This window comes from Fusarium verticillioides, chromosome 7 (assembly GCF_000149555.1).
Source record: "Fusarium verticillioides 7600 chromosome 7, whole genome shotgun sequence".
Lineage (NCBI taxonomy): Eukaryota > Fungi > Ascomycota > Sordariomycetes > Hypocreales > Nectriaceae > Fusarium > Fusarium verticillioides.
This window is the reverse complement of record NC_031681.1, coordinates 2427889-2452164: the sequence shown is the minus strand read 5'-3', so window position 1 is coordinate 2452164 and position 24276 is coordinate 2427889. Positions and strand designations below refer to the sequence as shown.

The window sequence follows — 24276 nt, the reverse complement described above, 5'->3', positions numbered from 1 at the left end:
CCATCACACCGGGTTTTTGCCATTCAAGCTGTAACAGGCCATAGAAACCCATTTTTAAAACGCCCGATGCCCAAAGATAGATAGCAAAAAGGAAACTGCGGTAAATTCGGATCTTTCGATTGCATATCCGGTCCTAATTCGGTTGCTTCCATTCATTGTCAGATCCTGCCCTGCCCTGTCTGTCTCAACATAACATGACATGACATCCCTTAGAAACCGAGATGGCACAGGCGACATATAAAAGTGGGGAAGGCCCCGGTATTGATTGGCTGCCGATCGATGCGCCACAGATACCAGCCTCAAGGAGGCATAGCAGTGAGGACAAAAGTCACGATCTGCAAGCTGCATTATTAAAGGTACTTATATCTTAGTACTAATAACCAGTAAGCTAAAGTACCTTAGATACTGCAGATTTGATTGGTCTGACCTGATGTAATCAGGTATCGTGTGCCATCTCGGTTTCTAAGGGATTGATGAAAAGCCTCATGAGAGCCCCTAATTTGTCCTAACCTTGCAGGGCATGTGAATTGTGGATTAGCAGGGTCCTGTCCCAGAAAGGGCGCTTGACATCCATCTGACAACTATTCTAGGAGATGCTTCATCCATCCCATGCGTTTCCTACTGCCAGCCTCCTCGAGCTAGAATAGCTTCTCATCACCAAGCGCATCCGTTGAGCCATGTGGGAGCTGCCTGTTACATCTCATAGGTTGGTGGATTACTGGGGTGGTGTTTGGCAGCGGCTCCGTACCTTAGCACGGAGTTGTAGGTGTGGCATCACTTGTCCAACGCCCCTAAGCTACTAACCTCTGGTAGGGATGGGTGCATCTTGAATGAAACGCTCAATTATGTTCATCTGCCTTTTCTCGGCGTCAGTCAACTGCCGTTAGGCATTCAAATTTCCATATTTGCGGATCCAAGGAGGTTTCAATTGTGATTCCTGTGGATTAATGCCTCAGATGCTCTCAATTTGATATCATGATTACTTTGATCTCAATCGTATCGTCAAATCTCGCCATTCGCGTTATCCGTCGCCGAGTGTCGGCGTTATTGGATCCGTTGGCATGGAGGGGCAACAGATCGTCAAAGCTTTCTTCCGTGACATCAGCAAAGCAACTTAACTTGACATGAGGGAGGAAGGGATTTCCTCTGCCAACAACCAAAATCAAGAATCTCTTGTCATGGATAAGGTACCAATCATGCTCCCTGGCTGATTCATCTGCGACCTCCCTTTTACCGGTAACGAGCCAACGGCGCTAGAAACCGCTCGAAAGGATCTCGTGGAGGTCATGCAGTCATTCAACCAAAAAAGCCACGGCGATTACCCCAAAATACGGTATAAACCGCCAATGCCATCGTGGCCCGTATTGCGGCTGGTGCATCAAGGCACGGAATAGGAGGAAACTGTGCTAAACTGTTATACAACAGTGGAGAACCACGTCAATCAATACCTATACTTGTACAATTATGGCGTGTACTTCTGAAAGCATCCTCACTCTTCCCCGCACTCTCATCAGACATGGCGCAGGTCCCCCAGATCATCTAGCAACGCGCTATTGGGAAGCAACTTCGGATCCGTGAACTCACATGAAGCTCCAAATGAGGATCTTCCCCAGACAGATCTTGGGTATACACGCAACGCCCAGCACTTGAGTCTATCTTGACTGGTATGCGAAGGGACCGTCTTCGGGTCCAAGGTTCATCCCAGCCGGATGGATGGAGGTCTTTTGGGAACTGCGGGGAAGCTCTAGCTCAGTCCGTTACGCACTGAAGATACCTTGACTCGAAACCCCTGTATTATTGCTGCTGTACCAACGCTGGACTGTGCTGCGGACTCATGCGGATTGGTGGCCGCAACACATGTCTCCTGCGAGATTGAGCAGTTCACTCAATCACAGACCAGTTCAGGATTTCTGGTACAATTTCCAACAGTTGAGCAGACCTCGAGATGATCATGTCTAAGGCTGCATGAAAACGATTTGGTACAACAGTATAACAGTGTCTAGGCCGTACCTCGTTTATATCAGTATACTGTAAGCCCATCACTCATGGCACGAGCAAGGACTGGCAGAACCACATGCGCATGTTATGTATGCACAACTAATTTTTCGGCAAGTCAGTTTCCTCTGCTTCAACTGTCTACATAGTCACCTGAATTCAGTATTGTCTAAGCGACTTATGAATTTGGTGCAACATTTCACGAGCATATCAAAGACGCTATTGGTCAGATTTTACCCCAACCTATGCCAACGCTTCTCGTCCATGCTCCGGGTGGCCGGGCGTTGTTGTTTATGGCAATTGGCAGTTTGCTAGAACAGGCTTCAGAAACTACCATCACAACCCACCCTGATACAAGTCTCAGTCACGATTGCGGATAGATGTACCTTGTCCATCAACGCTACATTGACTTAGAGCAATGAGCTTGGGGCATCTAAAGCTTAACGATCAAACTCCCTAGCTACTCTCACATCCTTGCCCGCCTCAAGTTCCCTCACCAAGTGCCATTTGCTTCTCGAACACGCAACTGGTAGGGGATTGATTAGATGCAGACTTTGTCCTGTGGCAACACCTCATCTACCTTCAACTGGTGAAGATCCACCTTCCACGATACCTTCGCAGGGATTGTCAAGATGTGCTTAGCCCCATGTCGGTTTTCCTCCCCGCGTGTCGGTCCAGAGGGAGATTGGCTTGCGAGATTTTTGGCCCTTGAAAGAGCAACTAGGAGTGCGTCATCTGTGTAAGTGAAGGTGCTTGTCGTTTCCCCTCACAGCTTATCCAGCCAACACTATGGATGATGTATACAAGCTCGAAGGCCAAGCTGATGCTAGTCTGCGATCTATAATCAAGCACGAAGAAGTCATTCAAAGTTCTTTACCTTGGATACTGCCTAGAGTAAGGGGAGCCGGATCTAGCTTGACCAGGTCGTCACATCTTGAAAGTTGAACCCCATGTTACCTAGATCATCATATCTGGGGCAGGGTCCGTGGGTTCCTGGGTCCTCCGCGTTTTCAAGCCGCGCTTATCCCTCTAGGCCCCGTCATCAGGCCCGTGCAATGCTAAAACGGCATCCACTGCGGCTCCGCAGTTTTAACTTGCATGAGCCGCAGTTGTTTTCCCCGCATCGACGTTGCGGCACGCCCCCCGGACCTTGGAGACGCCCTGAGAACGGCTGAGCCCCATCGAGCCCAGCCATGCGTGTAACTGCATCTCTTCGTCCTGGCGCTGCCTGTGATACGGGGCCCCAGACTTGAAAAGTTGTTGGCCTCATGAGACTTCTCGGACCTGGAGAAACGGAAGCATTTCACGGGGTCATGTTGGATCTCAGCTTCACACTATACCTGATCCCATGATGCTGCGGTGAGCTGGCGCCAAAGTGCGTGGCTTTACCCTCTCATGAACATAATCTGGAGTCATGATACACAGATCTGGGGTAATCATGGTCAATATTCTACCACTGGTTTTACCGTGTAGGTATTCTTGGGGTTGTACGTACCCTTTTATTGGTCAATGTGCCTGCGATAGCGTTCTCTGCGACGAGCCGTCATTGTCAACTTGAAGCGTTTGTCCGAGGGAGGGGCTGTGTTCCATCCATCAGGAAGCTGCTCACCTGAGAGCTGATTTCTTGCATGATTGCTTGTTGCTTTTTCTGCGTCTTTCATTGTTTCTGTGGTTTTGCAGCTCTTTGGAGTTCTCTCAAACGGCTGGTCCTGATGGTTTCTCGCCCCATTCTTGACCATCATAGCACAATACCCATTCGATGTCATGAATAGCCAGCGTACATGTCGGATTCCATGAAGCCTCCGTATGCACATCTGCCTCGAACCTCTCTTATCCGTGCAAACGCTGGTTAGTTTGCATTTAATGCTCTCTCCCACACTTACTGTTGTGTTGAGTGCCTCCCGCGCAGCACTTCGACGAGCGGATCGACTTCACAAGATTCAAGAGCAAGTCAGTTGCAGTTGAATTGTCCCGCAGGGGCTTGCGGATGGCGGTGCTCTCTCGTTTTTTCGCAAGTTGCCCTCGTTCCTTTCAGGTTAACCAGCTATGGAAGTACTCGCCAGCCGCAAGTTTAAACTTTAGGCTGTTCAACGGTTGGATAAACCAGGGACAAAGAGTTTGATGGAGCCGTTGTTTGCTGTCCAGCTGGCAACAGGCAAGAAACGAGCTTCAAGATTGCTGAAAACGACACTTCTGATCCGACATTCGGAATTCACATTATGGACAACGCGTGCTGCACGTCGATCCAAGTTAACGCACAATGGTGGGACGGTGGCAAAAGTTCCAGACGATTAAAGTCAAAGCTGAATTCAATCAAAGGTCTAGATTGGTTAAGAGGCTTATTTATGAAAACAGATGATCCTCCTTTTCTCGTTACCCGAGACCATAAACACCGAATGTTTCCCAAGCGCTTGCAAAGCTAACACATATTCAGATGGATCGATCGCTCGTTACGTCCTCGACTCGCCTCCTATCTTAGTGCAGCGCTTAGGCGGCGACCTCGACGGACTGCTCAACACCATCCGCCTTGCCAGAGTTGACCTTCTTGCCAGTCTTTGCGATCTTCTGGAGGACGGTATCGTAGGGGAGGGCGGTGACGACCTTGGCGGTCTGGTTCTCAAGGGACACATCGTAGCTCTCGACACCTGCAAAGGGATGTTGTTAGCAGCGGCCAGCGGTCGTTCGGGGCGTATACATACCGTCGAGCTTCTTGAGGACTCTATCGATGGCACCGGAGCAGCCGCCGCAGCTCATGGTGATATTGAACTCGTAAGTGTGAGTGTCGGCCATTGTGAATGTGTTGTTGATTTGTAATTGTGAGGTTGAAGAAAGTGGCGGGGTATTTTGATATGTATCTATCAGATGGAGTCGCGAATGGAGAGCTGTCGGAATTACAGGTCCGTGCTAAAAGTGGAAATTGAATAATAGGAATGGAAGTTGGAGAAGGAAGAGTCTGAAGGGAATTGCAAATAATTTATAGTCGTTTCAAAGGGATATCTTGCTTGAGTTGCAGTCAGTTTGTGACGGCGGAAGTGAATTATTAATAACCAAGTGACAACACTTGTTCTCTGTGCTTGGACGCCGCGATAATTGCGCAATTCGTTAGAGGGAGGCGGCCTAACTAAGTTACGCCTCAGGTCCAGATGAAACGTGCTCAATACAACGGGGAAACTTTTCTGAAACGCCTCTGACGGGTAATTACTCCGAATCTTGGCCTTTTCTGCTTCTCAATCACTGTTTCGCTTCTGTTTTCCTATGTCGCAGTTTATGCCTTTTATCTCGCTGTTGCTTCAGCTGTTACTTGATGAGTAACTTGCTCAGTGGCCGAGGGGTCCGTGTAAGTGACGGGAGTCTAAAATTAGGTGTTGGTCATTTATAGTCAAGGATCGTCTCTCGTCATCTTGGGCTGCGGTGGCATAAGCCGTAGAGCAATTATAGATTGATAGAAGTAGCAGGACCTGAATAACAGACTCTGTCAATCAGACTGTGGTGATTTAATTTGTCAACTTGCAGGATCAAGGTTCACATCTACAAAAATGCTACCCTATACCACATGCGAGATCCTGGATTCTGCTTCTCCTTTCACTGCCTATTCTCTAAAGATTTATTGAAACCTTCCATGAATTGCTCACATATTCTATCATCAGTGCCCTGCGGATAATCTCCATTTGCGCAACACTTACAGTCAATAGAGCACAACCTCGTGTCATGTCAAGTCTTGAGCCAGCATCAATCTCTGTTCATCTTATCAATCAATCTTTCACTGTACAAGAGATGCACATATGATTTGTCATTCCAGTCGTTAATCTATGGAGTCGAGAATTCGCTACTGACTCATCGCGAACCAAACACAGACAAGACAAACAAGACACGATACGAAAGAATGGGCTGATTCTGATTTTCTCAAGTCCCACCTTTTGTGACATGATGTGAGCTGCCTGCTACCGGCCACACCGAACCAGGTCAACGGGAGTCTAAGGTACCTTAGTCTCGGCGGAGAGACGCCGTTAAAGTAACGAGACTCTTACTACCTTGTCTTCAGCCGTTTATCCAAAGAATGCAACGAAACAGTTGCCTTCTAGGAACATTAACCAGAGTCCCTGCAGATGCATGGATCAACCACCATTCGTTCTCCTGACTAGAAAAATAGTCCATCGGACTGCAGCGAAATCAGATCACCTGATAACCAAAGTGTTCCGTTTATAGCGCCGAAAAACAGAAAAAAGAGCCCCATGAGGCTCTTCCGCAGCGGCTCGGCCCTATCTATACCTTACCCATGACCCAAGAACCATTCAGAGCCGAGATACAGGGACAGGCAGATGAGACTCTGATAAGTTTTCAAGATGAGGCTCTGCGTTGGCGTTATTCTAGAAACAAAGCCACAGGGGTGTGTACGATATACGCCCATATCCCCCCGGGTATCTGGCCGAGCATCCATGATCTGATCTGACGATAGCAAGGGTCGTGGGCTTCGATCGCGGCTGTTTTCTCGGTGTAAAGAGGCTGTGCCTCGCTAGATCTCGATATGTGGACTTGGCCTTCCGTTGAAGTCATGATATAGTTAGACTGTACTGTCCTTGATTTGAACCCCCACGGTGGTATGACGGGAGTTTGGTCATGTTGCAGGGTATGTCATGTAAGATGCACATCAGAGAAGTTAATGAGTTCGTGGCTTCTTACGTATGGGCTGGGAGGGTTCTTGATATTGATGATCTGATGTGGTGTTGGGCTTATCTTGCGGTGAGTGGACTTCGGTTTAGCCGGGAGGATATTAGTAGGGGTCTTGGTGATGGTCTGGACTATGATGGGTAGATGGACGTGTGATGTGTCATTTTGGTTCGTAGATGGGGTTGTTGTGTTTTCCATGGTGGTGTAGATCCAGATATTGTGATTTGCATATGGTTGGCTCTGGTATCGAAGCACGTGTTTCTTCGATGGACTCCTCTCTATTATGGATGAGCTTGAGGACTGTAATATTGTATCTTTTTCAAACAGTATGAGTTGAAGAGTTCCTGTAAACCTCGGCATTTATAGTATTGTCACAGTCTTCTCAACTCGTTGTCTGATCTTGTACAAGATGTAACCTGTTGTTTCCACGCTCATTGAGACATACTACAAGGCTCTGAATACAGTAACTCGAACGATACAAACACATCCAACATCACTAGCTCAGAGCCAAGTAGGCAATTCCTTCACAGTTACATGAATCTGCGGTGTCTTCAACTTCTCCTCATCCTCATCCCAAATCTCGGGATCAACCTCAGTAGTGCTCCACAAGTCATCAATATCCTCAAGCCACTCCGAAAGCTCGCCCTCTTCAACATACTCGCGACCCGTTTCTTCATCAGTGTAATGGAATTCAACCTCATCTTCACGTTGTAGGAACCTATCAAGCTCCCACCGTGGCTGCACCGGTGCGTCCAGTGGTATCTTGACTTCTGCTATGTGCGCTACATCAGGCAACTGTCTCTTGATCATATGGGCTTTGGGGAGTTCGTTCCACACGACGTAGATAGCCTTGATGTTTTTCATCCATGGCAGGAGACCTGCGATGTTGCCGATGCTGTAGTAAGCTGTGAATGCTGGGAGTGAAAGATATTTGACGCTCTCCATTATACGAATGACGGCAGCGTGTTCATCATCATTCTCCCAGTCCACGGCCAGAAGCTGGAAGGACTCCCATTTATGTCGAGAAACGTAGAGTATATCTCGCTCAGAATCAAAGCGACGAACGAGGATGTCGCCTTTGGTCTCTTCGCGAAAATACCACTCCAAGTTATTCTTCTTCCTCCACTGCTCGACCACTCGTCGACCCTCTTTGCACACAGCAGCACAGGTAGGAATAGGCACTTGAACACGAGGAGACCGACTCAGTTGTTGAATGCCTTGCGTAGTCATGTCGTGAAATACAACGCCAGGGGGAGAATACTGTGCCCACCAGTCCATGTTGTACATGTATAAGGCGGCACCACCATCTCCCTCAGGGAGTGTGTGCTCCCAAATAGTGGCACGCACTTCTATTGGAAGCTTGGCAAATTGAGGGAACGATTGATCCATGTTGAGTTCAAAAGAGTCAGCGAATTCAGAGTGTTTGACAGTAGAAAATGAGGTTGTGGTGTAAGTGATGTGAAAGAATCAAGGTCAGAGACGCGCTTCAGCGCGTCTCTGACCGAGGTTTTTATATCCGTCAAATAGGGGGTTAGGGCTTTTCTTTATTCCAGTTTGATACGCCAGTTAGTTAGTGCCGTGATCAACGCGTCATACCCCTTACAAGGACCAGCTTAAATGTAATTTCGTTACAGGCCACGTCTGAGAAGATTAGAAATGCTGATGTTGGTGATGATTTTGTTGGGCTTCAATACAATAGCGTGGATAACTTGTCCAGTGGCATCCGTACATTTGATGACAACGGCGTTTGGCCCAGAAATTGACTGTCAATTATTTACTCATATATGGCTTCAATTTCTGTTGATTTTATTAAACAATTTGGATGTGTATTTGTAAATCTGTAGTCCCTTTTACGCGAGTATTGCTTGTCCAGGCTATGTTTGCTTTCAATGAATCGGTCGATGTCGGCCACATCAGATTAGATACAACGGGGCGGGCGTCTCTGGAAACATTGTATACTCCAGAAATAGGGACTTGGATACGGGCAGGGAGGCATGGGTTGAAATCGTCGTTAGAATTGGGACCTCGAGGCTCTGACAGGAAGAACTCATTTGCCCACTCTAGATTGGATATGTATCGCGTTCTCATCCTCGGGGAGGGTATATTCCCATATTGCTGCGCGCAATTCTGGGGGTAGGCCGTCAAATCGAGCCATGTCAAATGAATGCGCTCTGTTTCTCAATAATCTTTATATTTTTGTTTGTTGGGGAGAAGTTGTCATGAATTCTTCCAAAGTGAAAGTGGGAGAGGGAGGGGGCAGGGGAAAAGGGATGAAGTGATCGCTGTGCCAATTATCGATGTAAAGTGGCGGTTTTGAGTAAACATGGATGCAACATTCAAAATATGCAATATCAACAAAATGGAATCTCTTGATTGGACAGTCCGATTTGCAATCAACAAGAACTTGTTACAATAGATAAAAGGTGTATGTAGTTTTCGTGCTATGTCTGCTGCTCAAGTGAATGAATGTGTGACACAGCAGTAAATATATTCATGACATGTATGTATTCGACCACATTAACTGCTTGGCCAATCCATCCAAGAACGTCACATACTCTTCTTAAAACCTCGCCTCAACCTTCTTCTCAACGTCCTGCAACGCCCACTCACTCCTGTTCTTCTTGCTCCTCACCAAATCAACCTGCTCCTGGGTGAACCCCTTGGCCTCAACAGCAGGGTTATATCCCAACTTGTTCCTGTTACCAACCATGGTCGAGTTCACAGCCTGAGCAACCCCCCCGTCTGCTCTCTTGTAAACAGTAACCACTGCTGCGCCTCCAAGACCGAGATTGTGCTGAAGACAGTACCGTGTGTTGGGCACAGCACGGTTGTTGGCCCAGCCTCGAAGATGCCAGACCAACTCAGCGCATTGCGCAATGCCTGTTGCGCCGAGGGGATGACCCTTGGAGATTAGACCGCCCGAAGGGTTGATGACGTATTTTCCTCCGTAGGTGATATCTCCTGAGCGAACGAGCTCGTGTGCTTTACCCTTGTCACAGAGACCAAGAGCGTCAATGGTGATCATCTCGTTTGCACTGAAACAATCATGTAACTCAACGACCTGACAATCACGAGGTGAAATACCAGCTTGTTGAGTAGCCTCCTTCATAGCACGCTGAGACATCTCATAGCCCATCAGGTCAATGGAGCTTTGGGAGAAGAGACTTGGTGCATCAGTTGCGAGATGCTGGCCTGCGATCTCGACAGCCTGTTCTCGCAGGTGAGGACGAGCGTTGAGGAAGGCTTCAGATACAATGATGGCTGCTGCGCCGCCGTCTGAAGTTGGGCAGCATTGGAGTTTGGTGAGGGGCTCGTGAATCATGGGAGATTGGAGGACTTGCTCCTTGGTGTAGACTTGTTGGAACTGAGAGTAGGGGTTCTTGGGGGAGTGGGCATGGTTGATGCGTGCAATCTCTGCAAAGTCCTCAGCCGTTGCTCCGTATCTAGATCAGTTAAGTTAGTACAAGGACATCCTACTTGTGCTATATATAAGAGGTACTCACTTCTCCATGTACTCTCTTCCGGCATTACCAAACATCTGAGCAGCCCCAGGAGCATTAGTGACGCCCCTAGTCTCAGCCATCATCTTGATCGTCGTCCCAGTAGGGTTCTCTCTATCCTTAAAGTTGCTCTGCAGACTGCCCGCGGCCATCTTCTCGAAGCCCACGACCATGACACAGTCAGCAGCACCGTGCTGAACAAGGGTTCTGGCCATGTTGAGGCCAGTGCTGCCTGTTGAGCAGTTGTTGTTGACGTTGTAGACAGGAATTTGGGTCATGCCGAACTGGTAGAAGACGCGCTGGCCGCATGTGCTGTCGCCGTAGCAGTAGCATGCAACGCCTTGGTCAACATCATCGTAGTTGATCTGGGCATCAAGAAGAGCTTTGATACCGGCTTCGAAACCGAGCTCGGTGTAGTCGACTTTGCCACGGGGTTTGATGAACTTGGTCATGCCCACGCCGAGGACGTAGGCGGGTGACTTTTTCTTGTCAGGCATTGTGGCTGGCTGTATTGTGTTTAAATAAGGTAGAGTATTGCTTGCTATGAATAAAAACCGAGAAAGATGAGTTTAGATGTCAGACAAAAGGGAGTGTTAGTGTTGGTTTATGTATAAAACATGATATCACTGCCCATTAGTTAAGGTAGTCAGTCAACAGCCCCAGGATCGACGGAATCTACCCCGGCTTTGATCCCAATTCGGTAAACAACTCGGTCCAAGCCCAAACTCGCATCAAATGGAATCGATGCTCTCGTTACATTCACTGTCTCTAGCCTCTAAAAGTTGAATCATCAGCGAGTGCGGGGGCGCCTAAAAACCAACCGAGATGCCGAGGCTCGTTTGCTGCTTCAACATTTCCTCTTTGGGTCGGCAACGAATTCACTGACTACGACTGCTTATTCAATTGGAATGGGTTTGGTATGCGAGACCAAGTTACTTACAGTTACTGTCAGGAGTCGGGACACTTATTCAAGGTCGGGGTCCGCTCCCGGCCGAGCAAGTCGGCGCCGTGTTCAATCGGCCGAGTAGACTCAGCAACAGACCAACTCACGATCGAGATGACGAACTATAAAAGCAAGTCATTCTAGGCATTCAATTCATATTCTAGATCTTGATTTGTTGTTGCTTTGAGGCTTATCTTCCGTCTGTCTTGTCATTCTTGGACATCCTCCGAAGCCTCCCCTCACCTCACTCACTTACACCAAACTCACGATGCATATCCTCCTCCTATGCTCTTCAAACCACAACAGCGCTCGCATTATCCAATCTGCTCTATCTCGAAACTTTACCATCTCTTTCCTTACTCCCCAGACTTCACAGGTTCCCCATCATGCAAGCGTCACTCTGGTCAATGGCCTACCCGCTTCCCAACACGACCTCGAAATGGCTTTACAGACACCAAAGCCCCCTGAAGCAGTCATACTCGCTTTCTACAACACCCATGTTCTCGAAGCAGTCACTCACAATCTGGTCAGGGCTCTAAAAGCCATACAGACTGCTAAAGCAAACGAAGAAAAGGAAACTGTAGCAATGCCTCTTCGTCTTGTGTTCATCCAAAGTAACGCCATGCAGCTGGAGGCAGACGGTTACAAGAGGGTCGACAGAATAGTGCGAGAAAGCGGCTTGCCTTTTGATCTCGCCCAGTGTCCTCGTCTAGCTGGTCAACTCCCTGCCACCATCCGGACCTCGCCTGAACAAGGTCGTGTGGCTGCTTGGTTGGCTACTGTCAAGAAAAAGAAAGCGAGGATGGCCCATTTCCCGCAAGATAAAGCATGGAGAACAAGTCCAATGGAAGAACATGGAAGAGAACAACCTGGAGTAGGTGATGTTAAGTTGACATGACAGAAATCGCAATGATTCGAAGATGTATTTGGCGATCGAGTCGCTTGCCGGGATAGTTTTGGTATTGATCCTCATCAGCAGCTCAATCCGCTCCCATGTTCATCGATTCCATGTGATATATTGTCCAAAATCCATTCTATCAATAACTTGACAATTAATTGACTCATTAGGCCTCTGTTATGTCCCAAACATACCTCTTCCTTTCCCTTGGTCTGTACAGGCGCAAAGCATGCGAAAGCTCACGCTTCAACCATCTATGCCTAATGCGCCTCGCAGGGCCACGTATGGCCAACAGTATAAACGCATCTTAATACAATCGTCCCCGCAGGGGAATCCTTACCAACGCCCGCTGAACTTCCCAGACCCTGTATATTGTTCTTTTCAAGTCCAGTTTGCCATCATCTCTGCAACTCACATATCCACACAAACACTCAAATCAATACCTTCCAGCCGCTCAAGACAAAAGAAAACTCAAGTAAAAGGTAAAAGGTAAAAGGGAGTAGTAAGAACAGAGAACTCGAGACTCAAATCTTTCTTCAAACTCAGATACGCATATATGCTCTTGATCCGATTATTCCCACCCTTCCCATAGCATCCAGTTGTCAAAGTCGTTCAGAGCTGCCGGGACTCCAATAGAATTTCGTTGATACATGAATGGCACATGATGCCGGTATGCATCCCCTTGGAAGCCATCGACAGGAACTCCAGTTGAGCCCATGGGAACACCATCGAGGTTCATGTTGGTTGCCCTTAGGCAACGTTCCAATACAATGCGGAGGTTTTGTGTAATCTCGTCTGTCTTAACTTCCGGTCTGGACACGCATTCCAGAACAACAGCAAGACAGACCACGTCCTTGGTGTCCCGACCACTGATGTTGCGAACCAAAAGGTCCAACGTCTTCTCCACAGTGTTGATCAGTCGCGATGGCGACCAGAGCACAAGGTTCTCTGGGTTGTAGGTCGGGAAGTCGTCTGACGAGTCAGGAGACATGCGCAGAGCTTGTGAGCCTAGTCCGGTGCTGTCAGAAGCTGGCCGAACTGCAGAACGTATGTAGAAGCACACACTCAAAGCCGCCTGGATAATATCCTTCTTTAATACCTGGTGATACATCTCGGCAATATCTTGGAAGTGCGCTAGCATAGGGTCTAGCTCGTCTAGGTATTTCATGATCACCATCGAGGATCTCAGATATGCTCGAGATATTTGACCTGGCGCGTCAGATGCTCCTATAGCAAAAGGTCGATAAAGTGCAAGTAATGGCCGTCGCACATGCATATCCAGGATGACCCTCGACCTCCATTGCTTGCTCTTCTGTGCATCACTTAGAATGCCCTGCCTAGGGAAAATGTAGTTGATATCATCAAGGAATCGCTCCAGCTTAGCTCCCACCTCCAGGATCTCTTGATAGTCTCTAATTGTATCGATGCGATTCAACATGTGTGCTACTTTCATCCGCACACCCAGAGTCATGGCTGCATAAACTTGCATCTGGTTGTCGGTAACCACGTCTATGGGTTTCGACTGCGGGAGCTCTTTCATATCTGGGAAAAGCTCGACGTCATCCAGGTTGCGGGGCGGCCGACAAGTAAAGTCTCCTTCCCGTACCAAACAAGGAAGATTACTTGCGAGTGAGATATGGAGGTCCATATCGAGAATCGTAAACCATAATCGCCGCCGCATTTCGCCAAAGTATATGGGGATTCGAGGTTCAAATTCAGAGGGATCGCGGTGAAGACCCATTGTCATGGCCATGCGTACGATTGAGCCCAGAGATGTCCAAGAGTCCTGGATCCGCGGGGTGATCATTCGTTGTGCATGTAAGAGCAAGACCTCGACTTGAAGTACCTCGAACTCAACCAGCTGTTTCCCTCTCAGACTATCCAGCCATGTTCGCACAAGAGCGCATGCTGTTGGGATATGAACGCCGTCAGATCGCTCGTTACCAAGCCCTTTTGATTTGGTTTCGAATCGGGATGCGAGGGAGCAAAGTGAAAGTAGCTGTGGCAAGAAATACTCGGACTGTATTTTCCCTTCCCAGAAAAGATTGTACTGCTCCATGAACATGGGTAAATGGACGATACGATAGATGGTCTCCGATGTGTCGACATATGAGGCGACAAGCCTGTCACATACTGCCTTTTTAGGTAGAATATCAGTCATCCGCTTCTGAACGGGCATCATCGAGTCCACAAAGACAGTGATCGGAGATAAAGATTTCCGGTACTCGTCAATGAGCGCTTTGTGAAATCGCTTGAAGTTTAGCAGAACATCTCGGACGCCATTGTTATTCGAATTGTTTGCCATGAACTCCTTGGCTTCGTCAAACTATCAAGTTTAGCAAATATGTACTTCAAGGTGATATCAGGACAATTACCAAGTTAAGCAAGACACGGGGACTATTTTGACCGTGATATCTTGTTCGCAACGCTCCTTGCTTGACTGTCAATCCTCGGATGGTCTCAGAAGACGCAGCAATTAGCCTGCCGCCACTGCCTTCCGAAACAACGGGACTTCTGGCCATGAGTTGTCTTTCGAGCCTTTCCATGCGCATTGACAACTCTTCGAGTGAAGGCGCAGCCCCGTTATCCCCGTTGCGGATAGGTCCGTATGTTGAATCGTTGCTAGGAAGAGGAGTGCCTGAGTTGAATATGCTGGGGTTGCAATTGCGCTTCGCTGGTCGAGCTGGTTCTGGCATTTCGGTATCTGAGCCTTCAGAGAGGTTTGCGGAGTCATGATCCATAGCATATTTGCAGGTTCGGTTCGATTTCTGGCATTGAGAACAGGGACAAAGCCGGTCGCATCGTAGTTTGCGCTTCCGACATTCGGTGCATGACTTGACTGGCCTGGGTCTCTTGACACTTCGTTGTTGCTGCTGCTGTTGCTGAGTGAGCGCCAGACCTTGCGATGGCGTTTGCTGGTGTAGATGGTGTGGTGGCGTTTGTTGCTGCGACAGCGGTGCATCGTAAGCTGTTGAGCTTAGAATAGACTGCGAAGCTGCAGCCGGGGCGCTGCCACCATCGTGGGTAGTTGAATGCGCTGTGGTCATCTCGGGCATGCCTGCGGCCATGCGACTGACTGCCGGAGGACTATACGATAAGGATAAAGCCCGAAGCTACAAGGGAACGAGCGATATGGTGGAAAAGTGGTCGGTGGAAGCCGTATGCGAATCAGAGAGGCGCAAGTACGCGAGGTCGAACAAACGGTCACCGAGCGAGGGTCCTGTGAAAGTGCGTGGACCAATCTCGAGACTGAGCAATAAGTGGGATGCGGTGGTATTCACGATGCCGATGACAGCCTCGGCTGGGAAAGGTAGACAATGGTAGGTCGCTGGCGCACTGGGCTCGCAACTGACATGGCGGATAACGAAATAGAAGGAACTCGAGCAGACTTATGGAGGAAGTAAAGCCAAGAGCAGAGTTGTCTAAGGCGAAGCCGAGACGGATAGGCAAGTTAGAGCCTAGAGGCACCACCAGGCACGCAGCTTCGGATAGGAAACGGGGCACAAGGCACAGGGCACGGGGGACAGCCAGGACCACACCGGTAGACGTAAGGTTGGTGGTAGTGTAGACTTTTGGATGCAGATGGGATGGGACGGGGCGGTTTGAACTTGCCAGGCCGGGGTCGTTGAGCTTTACCTTGTTCGAACGGGACGCAGTTGACGCCGCGGAGCTAGCCTAGAGCTCAGTGGCAGTGGTCCAGTCCGTTGCCTCTCTTTTTTTTCTGGCTGTTCCGTCTGATTCAGCCACCCCAGACACGCGCACGCGCGAGTCGGGCGATCCAGCAGCGCACCTGCGGGCCTGGCTACCTGGCTGCAGATGAGAGCTAGGGTAGTGAACCCGTTGCGTTGGGCTGGGTTGGAGTTGGGCTGGACCTCCGTAGAGTCGTACTGGAGGGATATTTTCGTTTTGTTAGATACGTGATGGCCCTGAGATGTGATTGGTCTGGAAGCGCATTGTGCGAGGTACAAGGATGCTTGATTGTTGACTCCTTGATGGTGGGATCTAGCACATGGCACAGTGATCGCCAAACTCCTTAATGTTGACTTTAGTCAATGACTGAGTCGTTCGTTCCGGGACTGCTTAAATGCCCGGAGGCGCTGGAGTTGCCGTCTGGAGCTGGAATATTTTAACTTGGCGGGGGGCCGGTTTGATCGGCCGATGGAGACACAACGGACCCAAGACACCGTACGGAGTACCTTGTCTTCGATAGGCGTTAAGTTATAGGGACCAGAACCTGGCTAGAACGTCAGAACGGGTCCGGTTCTCGGTATTGTAGATCGCCTGTGGTCTCTTGGCGAGAAATTGACTATCGTGTGTCAAGTTGAGCAAGATAGGAATGCATTGTATGGTCAATAACACGATTGGACCCCAGAAATAACAGAAATGTGATGAGGCGGTTATTCTCAAACGATCACTCGAGTTTGTTTATGATAAGATGGTGAAATAAGCGTTCTCCGTGTGCAGTATCCACTCCCTCTAGGTAGGTCGTGACAGTGGAGAAAAGGCTCCTTCTCTTTTATCAGACTGGATTCTGATATTAGACGGACTCTGCCACAGAAGGCAGGTACGAAAAGGCCGCAATTGCCTTCCCAGCGCCCAGCATTAAGATTGGATGGTTGTTGGGGAAGGCACCAGCAGCTGTAGTGGTGTCCTCCTCTTTCATCTCGGAGCCGATCTCTGGGCCTAGACCATTAGACCTTGAAAGCAGGTGGTCTCGATCGCTGCTGTGCTCCCCAAGAGGATACATGAATCGCACGTGATACCTTGAAATTGATCCAGAATTCCATATTCGCTATCAATAATACGAATCCTTATTCAAATGTAAGCATCATCAACACCTCCTTCTGCTGTGATCGACAGCCTCGACCGGCCGTTTCGCTGTCCGTCCCTTTTCGGCGCCACTATCAAATGTCACCGCCTGGAGTCCTCAACATAGAAAATGCTTGGCCACATGGCTCGTGCCAAACCAGGAACATCCATCAAAGATTATCGAGAGATTACCAATCCGACGAAAGCCGAGAAAACGCACAAAGAAGGGGAATTCGACGATTCCAGCGGAGGGTCTTGAATGGAGATCTGCATATGTAACTGTGCCGATCGTGACACTTGACTTACAGCACAGGCACAGCGCGGTTTTGCTTGGCCCATCGCCCATTAGCGGGTTCACCACGGATTCAAAAATAATCCTTTCGGCCGACTCATGTGCTCCATCGAATCCCCAGTCTCCTCCACACACGCAAACCCGTGCTTTTCGCAAGCATTTCCATTCAATCCCCGGGCCATCGACTTACACAAAGACATCTCATCTCAGTCTCACTTTTACCTTTATTGTGGGGTCGTGAGATATGTTTAGCACAAGCGTCATTATCTAACCCTCAATTATTGCGAGTCTCAAATGACAGAAAAAGAACGCAATGGCAAGGATTTGGTTTGCGATAAATTATGCTCGGCCTTTCCCTCTCGAAAAAGTCTGAATCGAGCTGGTTGACTAGAAACAAGCGCCTGCATGGAACAACAGCCCATCTGCTTGCTCTCCGCCAGCTACCATAGTTGTCTTTGGCTTCTCATTGGCATTAACAAGCTCGGGCAAAATGGCCCAATTGGCTCCTTTGAGGCTAGAGCCATTCTCCACCACGTTTCACCCTGGTTGACGTCCCCAGAGTCTGGAGTCCAAAGTCCCAGACCGAGTCGAGTCGCGAACCGCAGTCTGACTTGGACCATGCCTGGTGTATCATGTGCTCCGAATCATCAGCCATGAACTTTACATGCGCCGCATGCGCCTGAACTGCTACGACAATTAACTCCAGTCGGCCGACGGTGTGCTCCGTGCTTCTGATTTAGGTGTCGGGTTTCTCGGCTCCGAGGGAAATTCCCATTGTCATTATTCGTTACTTGGATCGTTCTCGACAAACGCTAATACGGCCCAGGGCAGGACATGGGCACCTTCTATTGCTATTATTTGTTAATTGTCCATCAGCTGCGCACTCCTGGTTGATCCATGTTGGCACTTTGGGTCAGCAACGCCAATCAATGTCGATTCACATCCAGGTCTCTCGTGGACCAAAATGCCACGATTTATTGTCATAACTGCAATCTCTCAATGCAGCATAGCTGGAATGGAGTGCTCGCTCAACAAGTCCCTAGCCGCCTCTGCGAACTGCTGTCTTTATTACGGAGTAGTCCAGCATGACTGCCATGCACTAGACAGGGCTGAAAAGGCACGCTACGGCCGAAAGAGACAGACACTCCGGAATCCTTGCACGACCTTGGAATCAATACCGACTTTTCTTATGAGTGAGATAGGAAGCTGGCAGATTAGTGAAAGCTTATACAAATCGCCAACACAGCATAAGTCTTGCTATGCCTCTCGAAGTCCAAACAATCACTTGAAATTTTACACCAACCCTTGTTAAAGTGCATGTTTATTATACCACGTTTCTACAATTTAATTGGCTACAGCTTGTCAGGGTTCATTAACTTCTGCCGCCCTTTCTAGAAGACTTCATCTCCGGTACCGCTCTAGCAAGTTGGATGGCGCTGAAATTTGCCCAATTGATATAACGAAACAGTTTAATGCAATTTGCAATTTGTCTAATGCATAATGGTACAAGTCAGAGACTATTGAACACTCCTTAAGCCCAATAAACAAAACTGGTTTGTGTTCTTTCTTCCCAAGGGAATAAGAGATTGCTCAGCCAAGAGCGTCTAGCAACTTTTGATGGGTCCTCTACTTCTGCACCGTCGTCATGAACCCCATGTTCCATGATTAGCCAGCGAATAGTCAGCCTCACTGACTCCCGGGCCAAGCCCCTGGAAGACCACTGTTGGGTCCTCTCTCCTGATCCTGATCCTCATCCTGATCAGGCTCGTGCTCATGCTCCTGATCGTCATCAGCCTCATCAGCCTCATCTGGCATATCGTGGCCACCAGCATTCGGCCCGGCTATTATGCCAAGGACGTGCATCATTCGTTGGACAAATCCTTGAGCATCTGCTCCACGTTCGTGCTCTTCAAGATCCCTCATCAGTTCTTCATCGTCTAGTGCCTGCACGGCCGCAAGGTGAGCGTCCTCTTCATCATCTTCATCACCGCCAGGTGCACCACCCTGGCCGTTTGCCGCAAGGCGCTCAAACATGTTGTTCAAGCGTGTTTCGACTGCACTTCGCTGATCTCGTTGTCGGTCAGCAAAAGGCATCCTTGTGCCTTCGCTTGAGAAGATATTTTCCTCCTCAGGGGGTGGTAGAGGGTCGAATTCGTAGTTCGGTTGAATTTCTAAGTACTCTCGTGGCGCCAGACCCATAAGTGATGTCTGGCCCTCAAGACATACAAGCCTTGTGACGCCTTGATCAGGAGGTGAGTCAGTGCTGGGAAGCACACTTGTATCAACCTTTTCGAGACTCTTGGCTGTCTTTTCAAGGAGAGGGATAGCTTGTGCGTTGTTCCAGATATCCTTGGCTTGGTGGATGTAGAGCTTGACCCAGAACGAACGCGAGTTTGAATCGGCGTTTATGCCCCAGATAGATGGAGGTGTGTCAAGGTTCAACTCCTGGAACAATCCACAGTACAGCCAGGGGACACGTCGCATGCCCTTCTCGAGCTCTTCAGTTGCACGAGCAGTATTGCCCAGTTGCAAGTGAGCCAATACCAATGTCTGTCGAAGGTAGACCGAGTCTCGGTTATCTGTCGTCTTCTCCAACTCCTCTATAAAATCGATCAACCACTGAGGCTTATGGGCACGAATAGCCAGCCAATGAATGAAGTGTCTCATGGCATAAGGATCGCCACTTGGATCCAAAGAGTACATGAGCTTAGCCCACTCCAAGGCAGTGCGATTGGTGCCCTTTCGCACGAGACTTTTGAGGTAGTGATATCCAGCCAACCAGAACTGCCTGTTTTCTGGACGACGGAAGTCAAGACGTGCTTTGCCTTGCTCAATGTTCTGACGGAAGGCGTTTGTGGTCACACGACCAAAAGTGAAGAGAGCCCGTTCACAGAGTTCAGCTGCGAGAGCCTGGTTCTGGTCTTGCTTAGCAATAGAGCTGACCTGTAGGAGTGTCGAGACATGATAGGGGGCTTCCTTGAGGAGAATGATCATTCGCTGAGGGTCTCCGATCTCCACGCATGTGAAGAAGAAAGCTTGCAGAGCGTCGTAACTTTGAGAGTGCGCGTAAGCATACTCCGTGAATGACTCATCTTCAGCTTTTGCCACCTCCTTCATGGTCAAGCCACCAGCACTTTGTTTTGGCCAGTGCTCGCGTCCTTGGATGAACACATTTCGACGCAGAGAAACCTCTGGAAGCTTCGGGGCTCCAGGAGGCCCTCGCAGGTAAGTTTCGAGGTCGATTTCTCGCTGCATGGGGCGACTATTGCGTTCTTGTGCTTCCTCTGCTGCGGCGGACTCGATGACGTCTCGACCAAAGAGGCTGCGCATTTCATTGTTGGCCTTGAGGTGATATGGGTTGATAGAGAGAAGCTTGTTGATTCGCCGGGTCTGAGCTGCTGTGTTGTCTGAGATAGATGTGTTTGCAGGAGTTGATGCCTTGATGTTGAGTTCTCTCATGGCCTTGTCGATCTCATCCTCATCCTCCTCGGGAGCTGCAGCCTTGGCCTTGGACTTCTTCTTTTTATTCTTCTTTTTCTTACTCTTCCCTGTAGTTGATGGTTGCCGGATTTCGGTCACATCCTCCTCAGGTTGTTGCTGCTCATCCTCATCCTCATCTTGTGGTTCGTCGTCATCGTCACCACCCAAAGCTGCGAAGAGGCTCACGCGAGGCCTTGGTGCGACAGGCTCGTTCTCTTTATCGCTCTCACCTGAGCTCTTTTCTGTCAGGATTTGAATTTCCTCTAGCTCTCGCTGCTTCTGCAGCTTGCGAAGTTGTCGAGTCGACATTGTGAGTGAAGATGTGGGTGTCACAAGTGTTTTTTTGAGTCTGGTGTAGGGTGAGCGAATGAATGTGAGCCGTGACAGTGACGATTGAGATATTTGAAGAAGAAACAATGAAGAGGATTGAACAGGGATCAGAGGCGATATTTGTACAGCTGTTGGTTAGGTTTAGTTTTGTCAGGAGATGTCACGCCTCAGAACTTGAGGCGTTGATAGACTTTCAATCAGTCAGGCCGAAGAGACACGAGAGCATTATGACGTGTGCGGGGCTATGGGCAAAAAATTTAAGCTCTTACAGTTCACGCATAACATCGATGCTACCAACCAAACAACGTACTTGGTCAATGAAGTCAAGGAGAGTCCAAAGTAATTATTCGACGTTGTCGAGTTAGGAGCAAATACCGCTTTTAACTCTCAATACATTCACGAAATAGTATCATGCTCATGGAAAAGTTTGAGCAAGTAGCCACGGCATTCATCACAAGAGAAGTGCATCAACTTTGTTTGAGCTTGAATCATTGGTTGTATTCATGTCAGGTGCCTCATTCCTCTCTGAGTTGTGTGTACTTCTGATGTGTATCAAGCTCCATTTCCTAGTTTTATTTGCATCATCATGAGCTTTCGTCGCCTCATTAACTAGGCTTCCGTCTTCATAGCCACCAGCGCCAGGCCGTGCCAGGCCGTCCTTTGTGTTTTTTAAGTCTGCAATTCAAAAAGGGCAAAACAAGTTCCTTTTGTAGCCTGCTATGCGAAAGGGCCTCCAATTCCGCCCGCTTCCAATTCAATCCTAACTCCAGGCCTCGTTCTTATAGAGAGCCAACCCTCCATGCCCTAAACCCGTTCAAACCCCAAGAACGGTAGGGAACCGTGTTTCGCTTGTGTAAAACAGCAGAAATGCAATCGTCCCAAAAGTAGGAAATTTGTGATACATGTTACGAGCAATTATGAAACCTGTATCGGCTCGTAGTCATATTCGACGTAGTGGCGCACCGCCGAGCCTCGTAGTGCCTTCGACATGGCTGACATAGCTCAATTCGTATTATACTGGCCGGTGACGTCGCGACCGATTATTGCTGAGCAGGCGTGTTTTGATACTGAGGACGGTTTCCACCTCGTCCACCGCGGCCATAGCCACGACCGCCCCGACCACGACCACGGCCTCGGCCACGGTAGTTGCGATAAGCACCATCAACACTGCCCTGACCAAAGGTCTCCATGTTCTTGCGCTGCTCCTCGCCCCTCCATTCGCGACCACCGGGCTTCTGGCCTCCGTTTTCGGTTCGCTCTCTGGATTCGCTGGAGATGTTGTCAAAGAACGATCTCGACTTGTTGTAGGCAACAGCAGCATCGTCAGTCGTAGTTGAGATCTCGGGCTGCTCGGTGACAGCAGGGTTTTCGGGTGTCTCCAGAGGAGATCCGGCAACAGCCTCCTTAACAACATCTTGCTTGTTGAATTTGGCATTAGACTGGGCAAAGTCGAAGTCCGAGTCGGGAACCGCGACCTTGGCGGCAGCAGGACGTCCACCACGGCCTCGTCCTCTGTTAGCTGCCCCCCCTCGGACAGCGCTGACCCTCATCTCGTTGACTTTGTTCGTCAAGTTGTCCATCGCGTTGCCACTGTTGTTGCCCAGTTGGGCCATAGCAACAGCGACCGCAGCCCTAGCAGCGTTGGTGGCATCCTGAACATTTGGTGGTGCAGTGGCTGCTGGAGCCTTGCTGGCAGCATCACCTCCTGCGCCCGGTAGAGAGAAGGGCTTGGCAGCAGAACCTGTCAAAGGAATAACAGGGTTGACCCGGTGATTCCTTGGTCCAGTAGGAGTAGCCTTGCTGATGTCCTCAGGTCTTGCTTGGCCGTTGGCTGCTAGACTCGCAGCAGTCTGCTTGACTTCCTCAACCGAGGGTTTCGACTCGACAGGTGGTGTAGGGGCATGAGAGGGTTGTCGCACGCCTTGAGCCAGCGATTTGGGTTCCGTGGGAGGTGCTGCCTGTCCGCTGGGAGTGGCTTGCTTGGCTCGATCGGCGCCAGGTCCAATAGGAGCTGGCTTCGCATCTTGTGAGGGACCAGAGCCTGACGTGGCTCGTTGGTTCGCGGCAACTTCAACGGGTGCGTTAGGTCCAGGAGCACCAGGACCAGCGAATGGAACATGATACTCATTCTGCCAAGGTGCGGGACCTCCAGGACCTCCGGGGCCGTTGGGTCCACCTGAACCGCCCGGAAATCCCTGACCAGGAGGGAACCAGCCAGGAGGAGGAGGATACGGCATGTTCCCAAAGTTAGGGCCTGGGCCAGGTCCTGGAGCACCACGACCCCAATTTCCTGGTGGTGGGCCTCCGTAGAAGTTGTTGGGTGGGTAGGGTCCTTGGCCTGGGCCGAAAGCAGCCGGTCCTCCTGGTGGAGCATTTTGGTTAGGCCCTTGGGCTCCAGGGCGAGCTCGAGTCTTGCAGCTTGTTAGCTTATGTGTCTTGAACCACAGTAGCAAAAATGACAACAGAGTGTGAAATCCCAATCAGAAGGAAGGCAACGGAAATCTCGACATTATTTTTTGCGCTTTCCGACAATGACAATGTTTTACATCCGAAATATTTCATCATATGGGAGCAGGAGAAGGGGGGTTCAGAGGGAAAGAAAATAAACTTACGCCAACGATGGCTGGATCATCGGGCACAGCTGGAGGCTTGTTCTCCTTGATGTTGGGATGGTCCTCAATTCGTAGATCCTTCACGTCGCTGCCTCGGAATACAATGTACTCGTAGACTTGGTCGGAGGAGGCAATCTCTTCTTCAGGTCGGCCTTTACGACCTTCGGTACCGAATGACCTCACATTTTCAAGTGATACTGTCGACTCGTCCGAGTTGATTTCATGTAGAGTGCCAACATAGCTGTCGCAAAGTCAGCGACGTCAATCAATTGAGGTGATTGAGCAAGTCACATACCGAATATCGCTTTTGGAGATGAGGGAAATGCGAGACCTATGGCTGCGTAAGCGGGCGTAGGCAGGCTTCAATGACCACGTCCAGCATACCCGAGAAATTCAGACATCGCCGATGTGAAAAGCCACGTTCAGCACGTGGTGAGCTTTGTGGGGGAGAGAAAAACGCTCGAAATACAAATACAGTAGCAAGAAGATGCACGAGTCGGTGGGTGGGAGAGAGAAGGAGATTGTTTGGTCGTGAGCGAGGGGAGAGAGAGAGAAAGAGAGGCGTGATAATGAAGGAGGGAGGGGGAGGTTGGTTGTGTGGAGGTAGTAGAGTTTTGTGAGAGATGAGGAATGAAAAGAGGCTGGAGAGCAAAGCCCTGCTAATAGTTAGGTCCGGATTAACCTCGGCTGCTTCTCGGCGATTGTTTGGTTACGCAGCTCGAGGCTCAAGCTCAAACACCTCAAACAAG

The 24276-nt window shown here is 49.5% G+C and overlaps 9 protein-coding genes across 39 annotated transcripts; 2 read left to right on the top strand and 7 right to left on the bottom strand.

Moving 5' to 3' along the window:
* Positions 1-97: 97 nt before the first annotated feature.
* On the top strand, positions 98-5214 carry FVEG_17044 (hypothetical protein). 30 transcript variants are annotated; one of them, XM_018906287.1, is made up of 6 exons: positions 254-356; positions 403-762; positions 814-2030; positions 2114-2734; positions 2803-4764; positions 4824-5007. In XM_018906287.1, the coding sequence occupies exons 5-6, from the start codon at positions 4351-4353 to the stop codon at positions 4914-4916; spliced, it is 507 nt and encodes a 168-aa protein (XP_018759167.1). In that variant the 5' UTR covers positions 254-356; positions 403-762; positions 814-2030; positions 2114-2734; positions 2803-4350; the 3' UTR covers positions 4917-5007. The 30 variants fall into 30 exon arrangements, with proteins under 30 accessions (XP_018759162.1, XP_018759165.1, XP_018759184.1 ...); XM_018906301.1 differs by having other exon boundaries at positions 2803-5007; XM_018906310.1 differs by having other exon boundaries at positions 98-762; positions 2114-4764; positions 4824-5054.
* FVEG_17045 (hypothetical protein) lies at positions 3495-3809 on the bottom strand (the record flags this gene model as incomplete). The annotated part of the gene is made up of 1 exon (XM_018906313.1): positions 3495-3809. One exon carries the CDS (start codon positions 3807-3809, stop codon positions 3495-3497), a length of 315 nt encoding a protein of 104 aa, XP_018759185.1.
* Positions 5215-6627: 1413 nt separating the features above from the next.
* FVEG_17043 (hypothetical protein) lies at positions 6628-6861 on the bottom strand (the record flags this gene model as incomplete). Its single annotated transcript, XM_018906282.1, has 1 exon — positions 6628-6861. One exon carries the CDS (start codon positions 6859-6861, stop codon positions 6628-6630), a length of 234 nt encoding a protein of 77 aa, XP_018759154.1.
* Positions 6862-7164: 303 nt separating this feature from the next.
* Positions 7165-8052, bottom strand: FVEG_11529 (hypothetical protein; the record flags this gene model as incomplete). The annotated part of the gene is made up of 1 exon (XM_018900820.1): positions 7165-8052. The coding sequence occupies one exon, from the start codon at positions 8050-8052 to the stop codon at positions 7165-7167; it is 888 nt and encodes a 295-aa protein (XP_018759153.1).
* Positions 8053-9085: 1033 nt separating this feature from the next.
* On the bottom strand, positions 9086-10909 carry FVEG_11528 (sterol carrier protein 2). Its single transcript, XM_018900819.1, has 2 exons — positions 10167-10909; positions 9086-10106 (listed from the first exon to the last, which is right to left on the bottom strand). Exons 1-2 carry the CDS (start codon positions 10658-10660, stop codon positions 9224-9226), a joined length of 1377 nt encoding a protein of 458 aa, XP_018759152.1. The 5' UTR covers positions 10661-10909; the 3' UTR covers positions 9086-9223.
* A 465-nt stretch (positions 10910-11374) lies between these two features.
* FVEG_11527 (hypothetical protein) lies at positions 11375-12004 on the top strand (the record flags this gene model as incomplete). Its single annotated transcript, XM_018900818.1, has 1 exon — positions 11375-12004. One exon carries the CDS (start codon positions 11375-11377, stop codon positions 12002-12004), a length of 630 nt encoding a protein of 209 aa, XP_018759151.1.
* On the bottom strand, positions 11569-16072 carry FVEG_11526 (hypothetical protein). The gene is made up of 2 exons (XM_018900817.1): positions 14380-16072; positions 11569-14330 (listed from the first exon to the last, which is right to left on the bottom strand). The coding sequence occupies exons 1-2, from the start codon at positions 15070-15072 to the stop codon at positions 12576-12578; spliced, it is 2448 nt and encodes an 815-aa protein (XP_018759150.1). The 5' UTR covers positions 15073-16072; the 3' UTR covers positions 11569-12575.
* A 2337-nt stretch (positions 16073-18409) lies between these two features.
* FVEG_11525 (hypothetical protein) lies at positions 18410-21104 on the bottom strand. The gene has a single exon (XM_018900816.1). It carries the CDS (start codon positions 20892-20894, stop codon positions 18792-18794), a length of 2103 nt encoding a protein of 700 aa, XP_018759149.1. The 5' UTR covers positions 20895-21104; the 3' UTR covers positions 18410-18791.
* A 133-nt stretch (positions 21105-21237) lies between these two features.
* On the bottom strand, positions 21238-24155 carry FVEG_11524 (hypothetical protein). Of its 2 annotated transcripts, XM_018900814.1 has the most exons (4): positions 23912-24155; positions 23823-23858; positions 23528-23768; positions 21238-23326 (listed from the first exon to the last, which is right to left on the bottom strand). In XM_018900814.1, exons 1-4 carry the CDS (start codon positions 23926-23928, stop codon positions 21956-21958), a joined length of 1665 nt encoding a protein of 554 aa, XP_018759147.1. In that variant the 5' UTR covers positions 23929-24155; the 3' UTR covers positions 21238-21955. The 2 variants fall into 2 exon arrangements, with proteins under 2 accessions (XP_018759147.1, XP_018759148.1); XM_018900815.1 differs by having other exon boundaries at positions 23823-24155.
* Positions 24156-24276: the final 121 nt, after the last annotated feature.

Excerpts from the sequence above, each read along its gene's own strand:
- FVEG_17044 (XM_018906284.1), top strand. The coding sequence starts at position 4,351 with ATGATCCTCCTTTTCTCGTTACCCGAGACCATAAACACCGAATGTTTC. Across the intron at positions 4,765-4,823 it reads CTCATGGTGATATTGAACTC|AAAGTGGCGGGGTATTTTGA; the intron begins GTAAGTGTGAGT and ends GTGAGGTTGAAG.
- FVEG_11528 (XM_018900819.1), bottom strand. The coding sequence starts at position 10,660 with ATGCCTGACAAGAAAAAGTCACCCGCCTACGTCCTCGGCGTGGGCATG. Across the intron at positions 10,107-10,166 it reads GGAAGAGAGTACATGGAGAA|ATACGGAGCAACGGCTGAGG; the intron begins GTGAGTACCTCT and ends TAACTGATCTAG.
- FVEG_11526 (XM_018900817.1), bottom strand. The coding sequence starts at position 15,072 with ATGGCCGCAGGCATGCCCGAGATGACCACAGCGCATTCAACTACCCAC. Across the intron at positions 14,331-14,379 it reads CCCGTGTCTTGCTTAACTTG|TTTGACGAAGCCAAGGAGTT; the intron begins GTAATTGTCCTG and ends TAAACTTGATAG.
- FVEG_11525 (XM_018900816.1), bottom strand. The coding sequence starts at position 20,894 with ATGTCGACTCGACAACTTCGCAAGCTGCAGAAGCAGCGAGAGCTAGAG.
- FVEG_11524 (XM_018900814.1), bottom strand. Across the intron at positions 23,769-23,822 it reads ATCTCCAAAAGCGATATTCG|CTATGTTGGCACTCTACATG; the intron begins GTATGTGACTTG and ends ACTTTGCGACAG. Across the intron at positions 23,327-23,527 it reads ATGATCCAGCCATCGTTGGC|ACTCGAGCTCGCCCTGGAGC; the intron begins GTAAGTTTATTT and ends ACAAGCTGCAAG.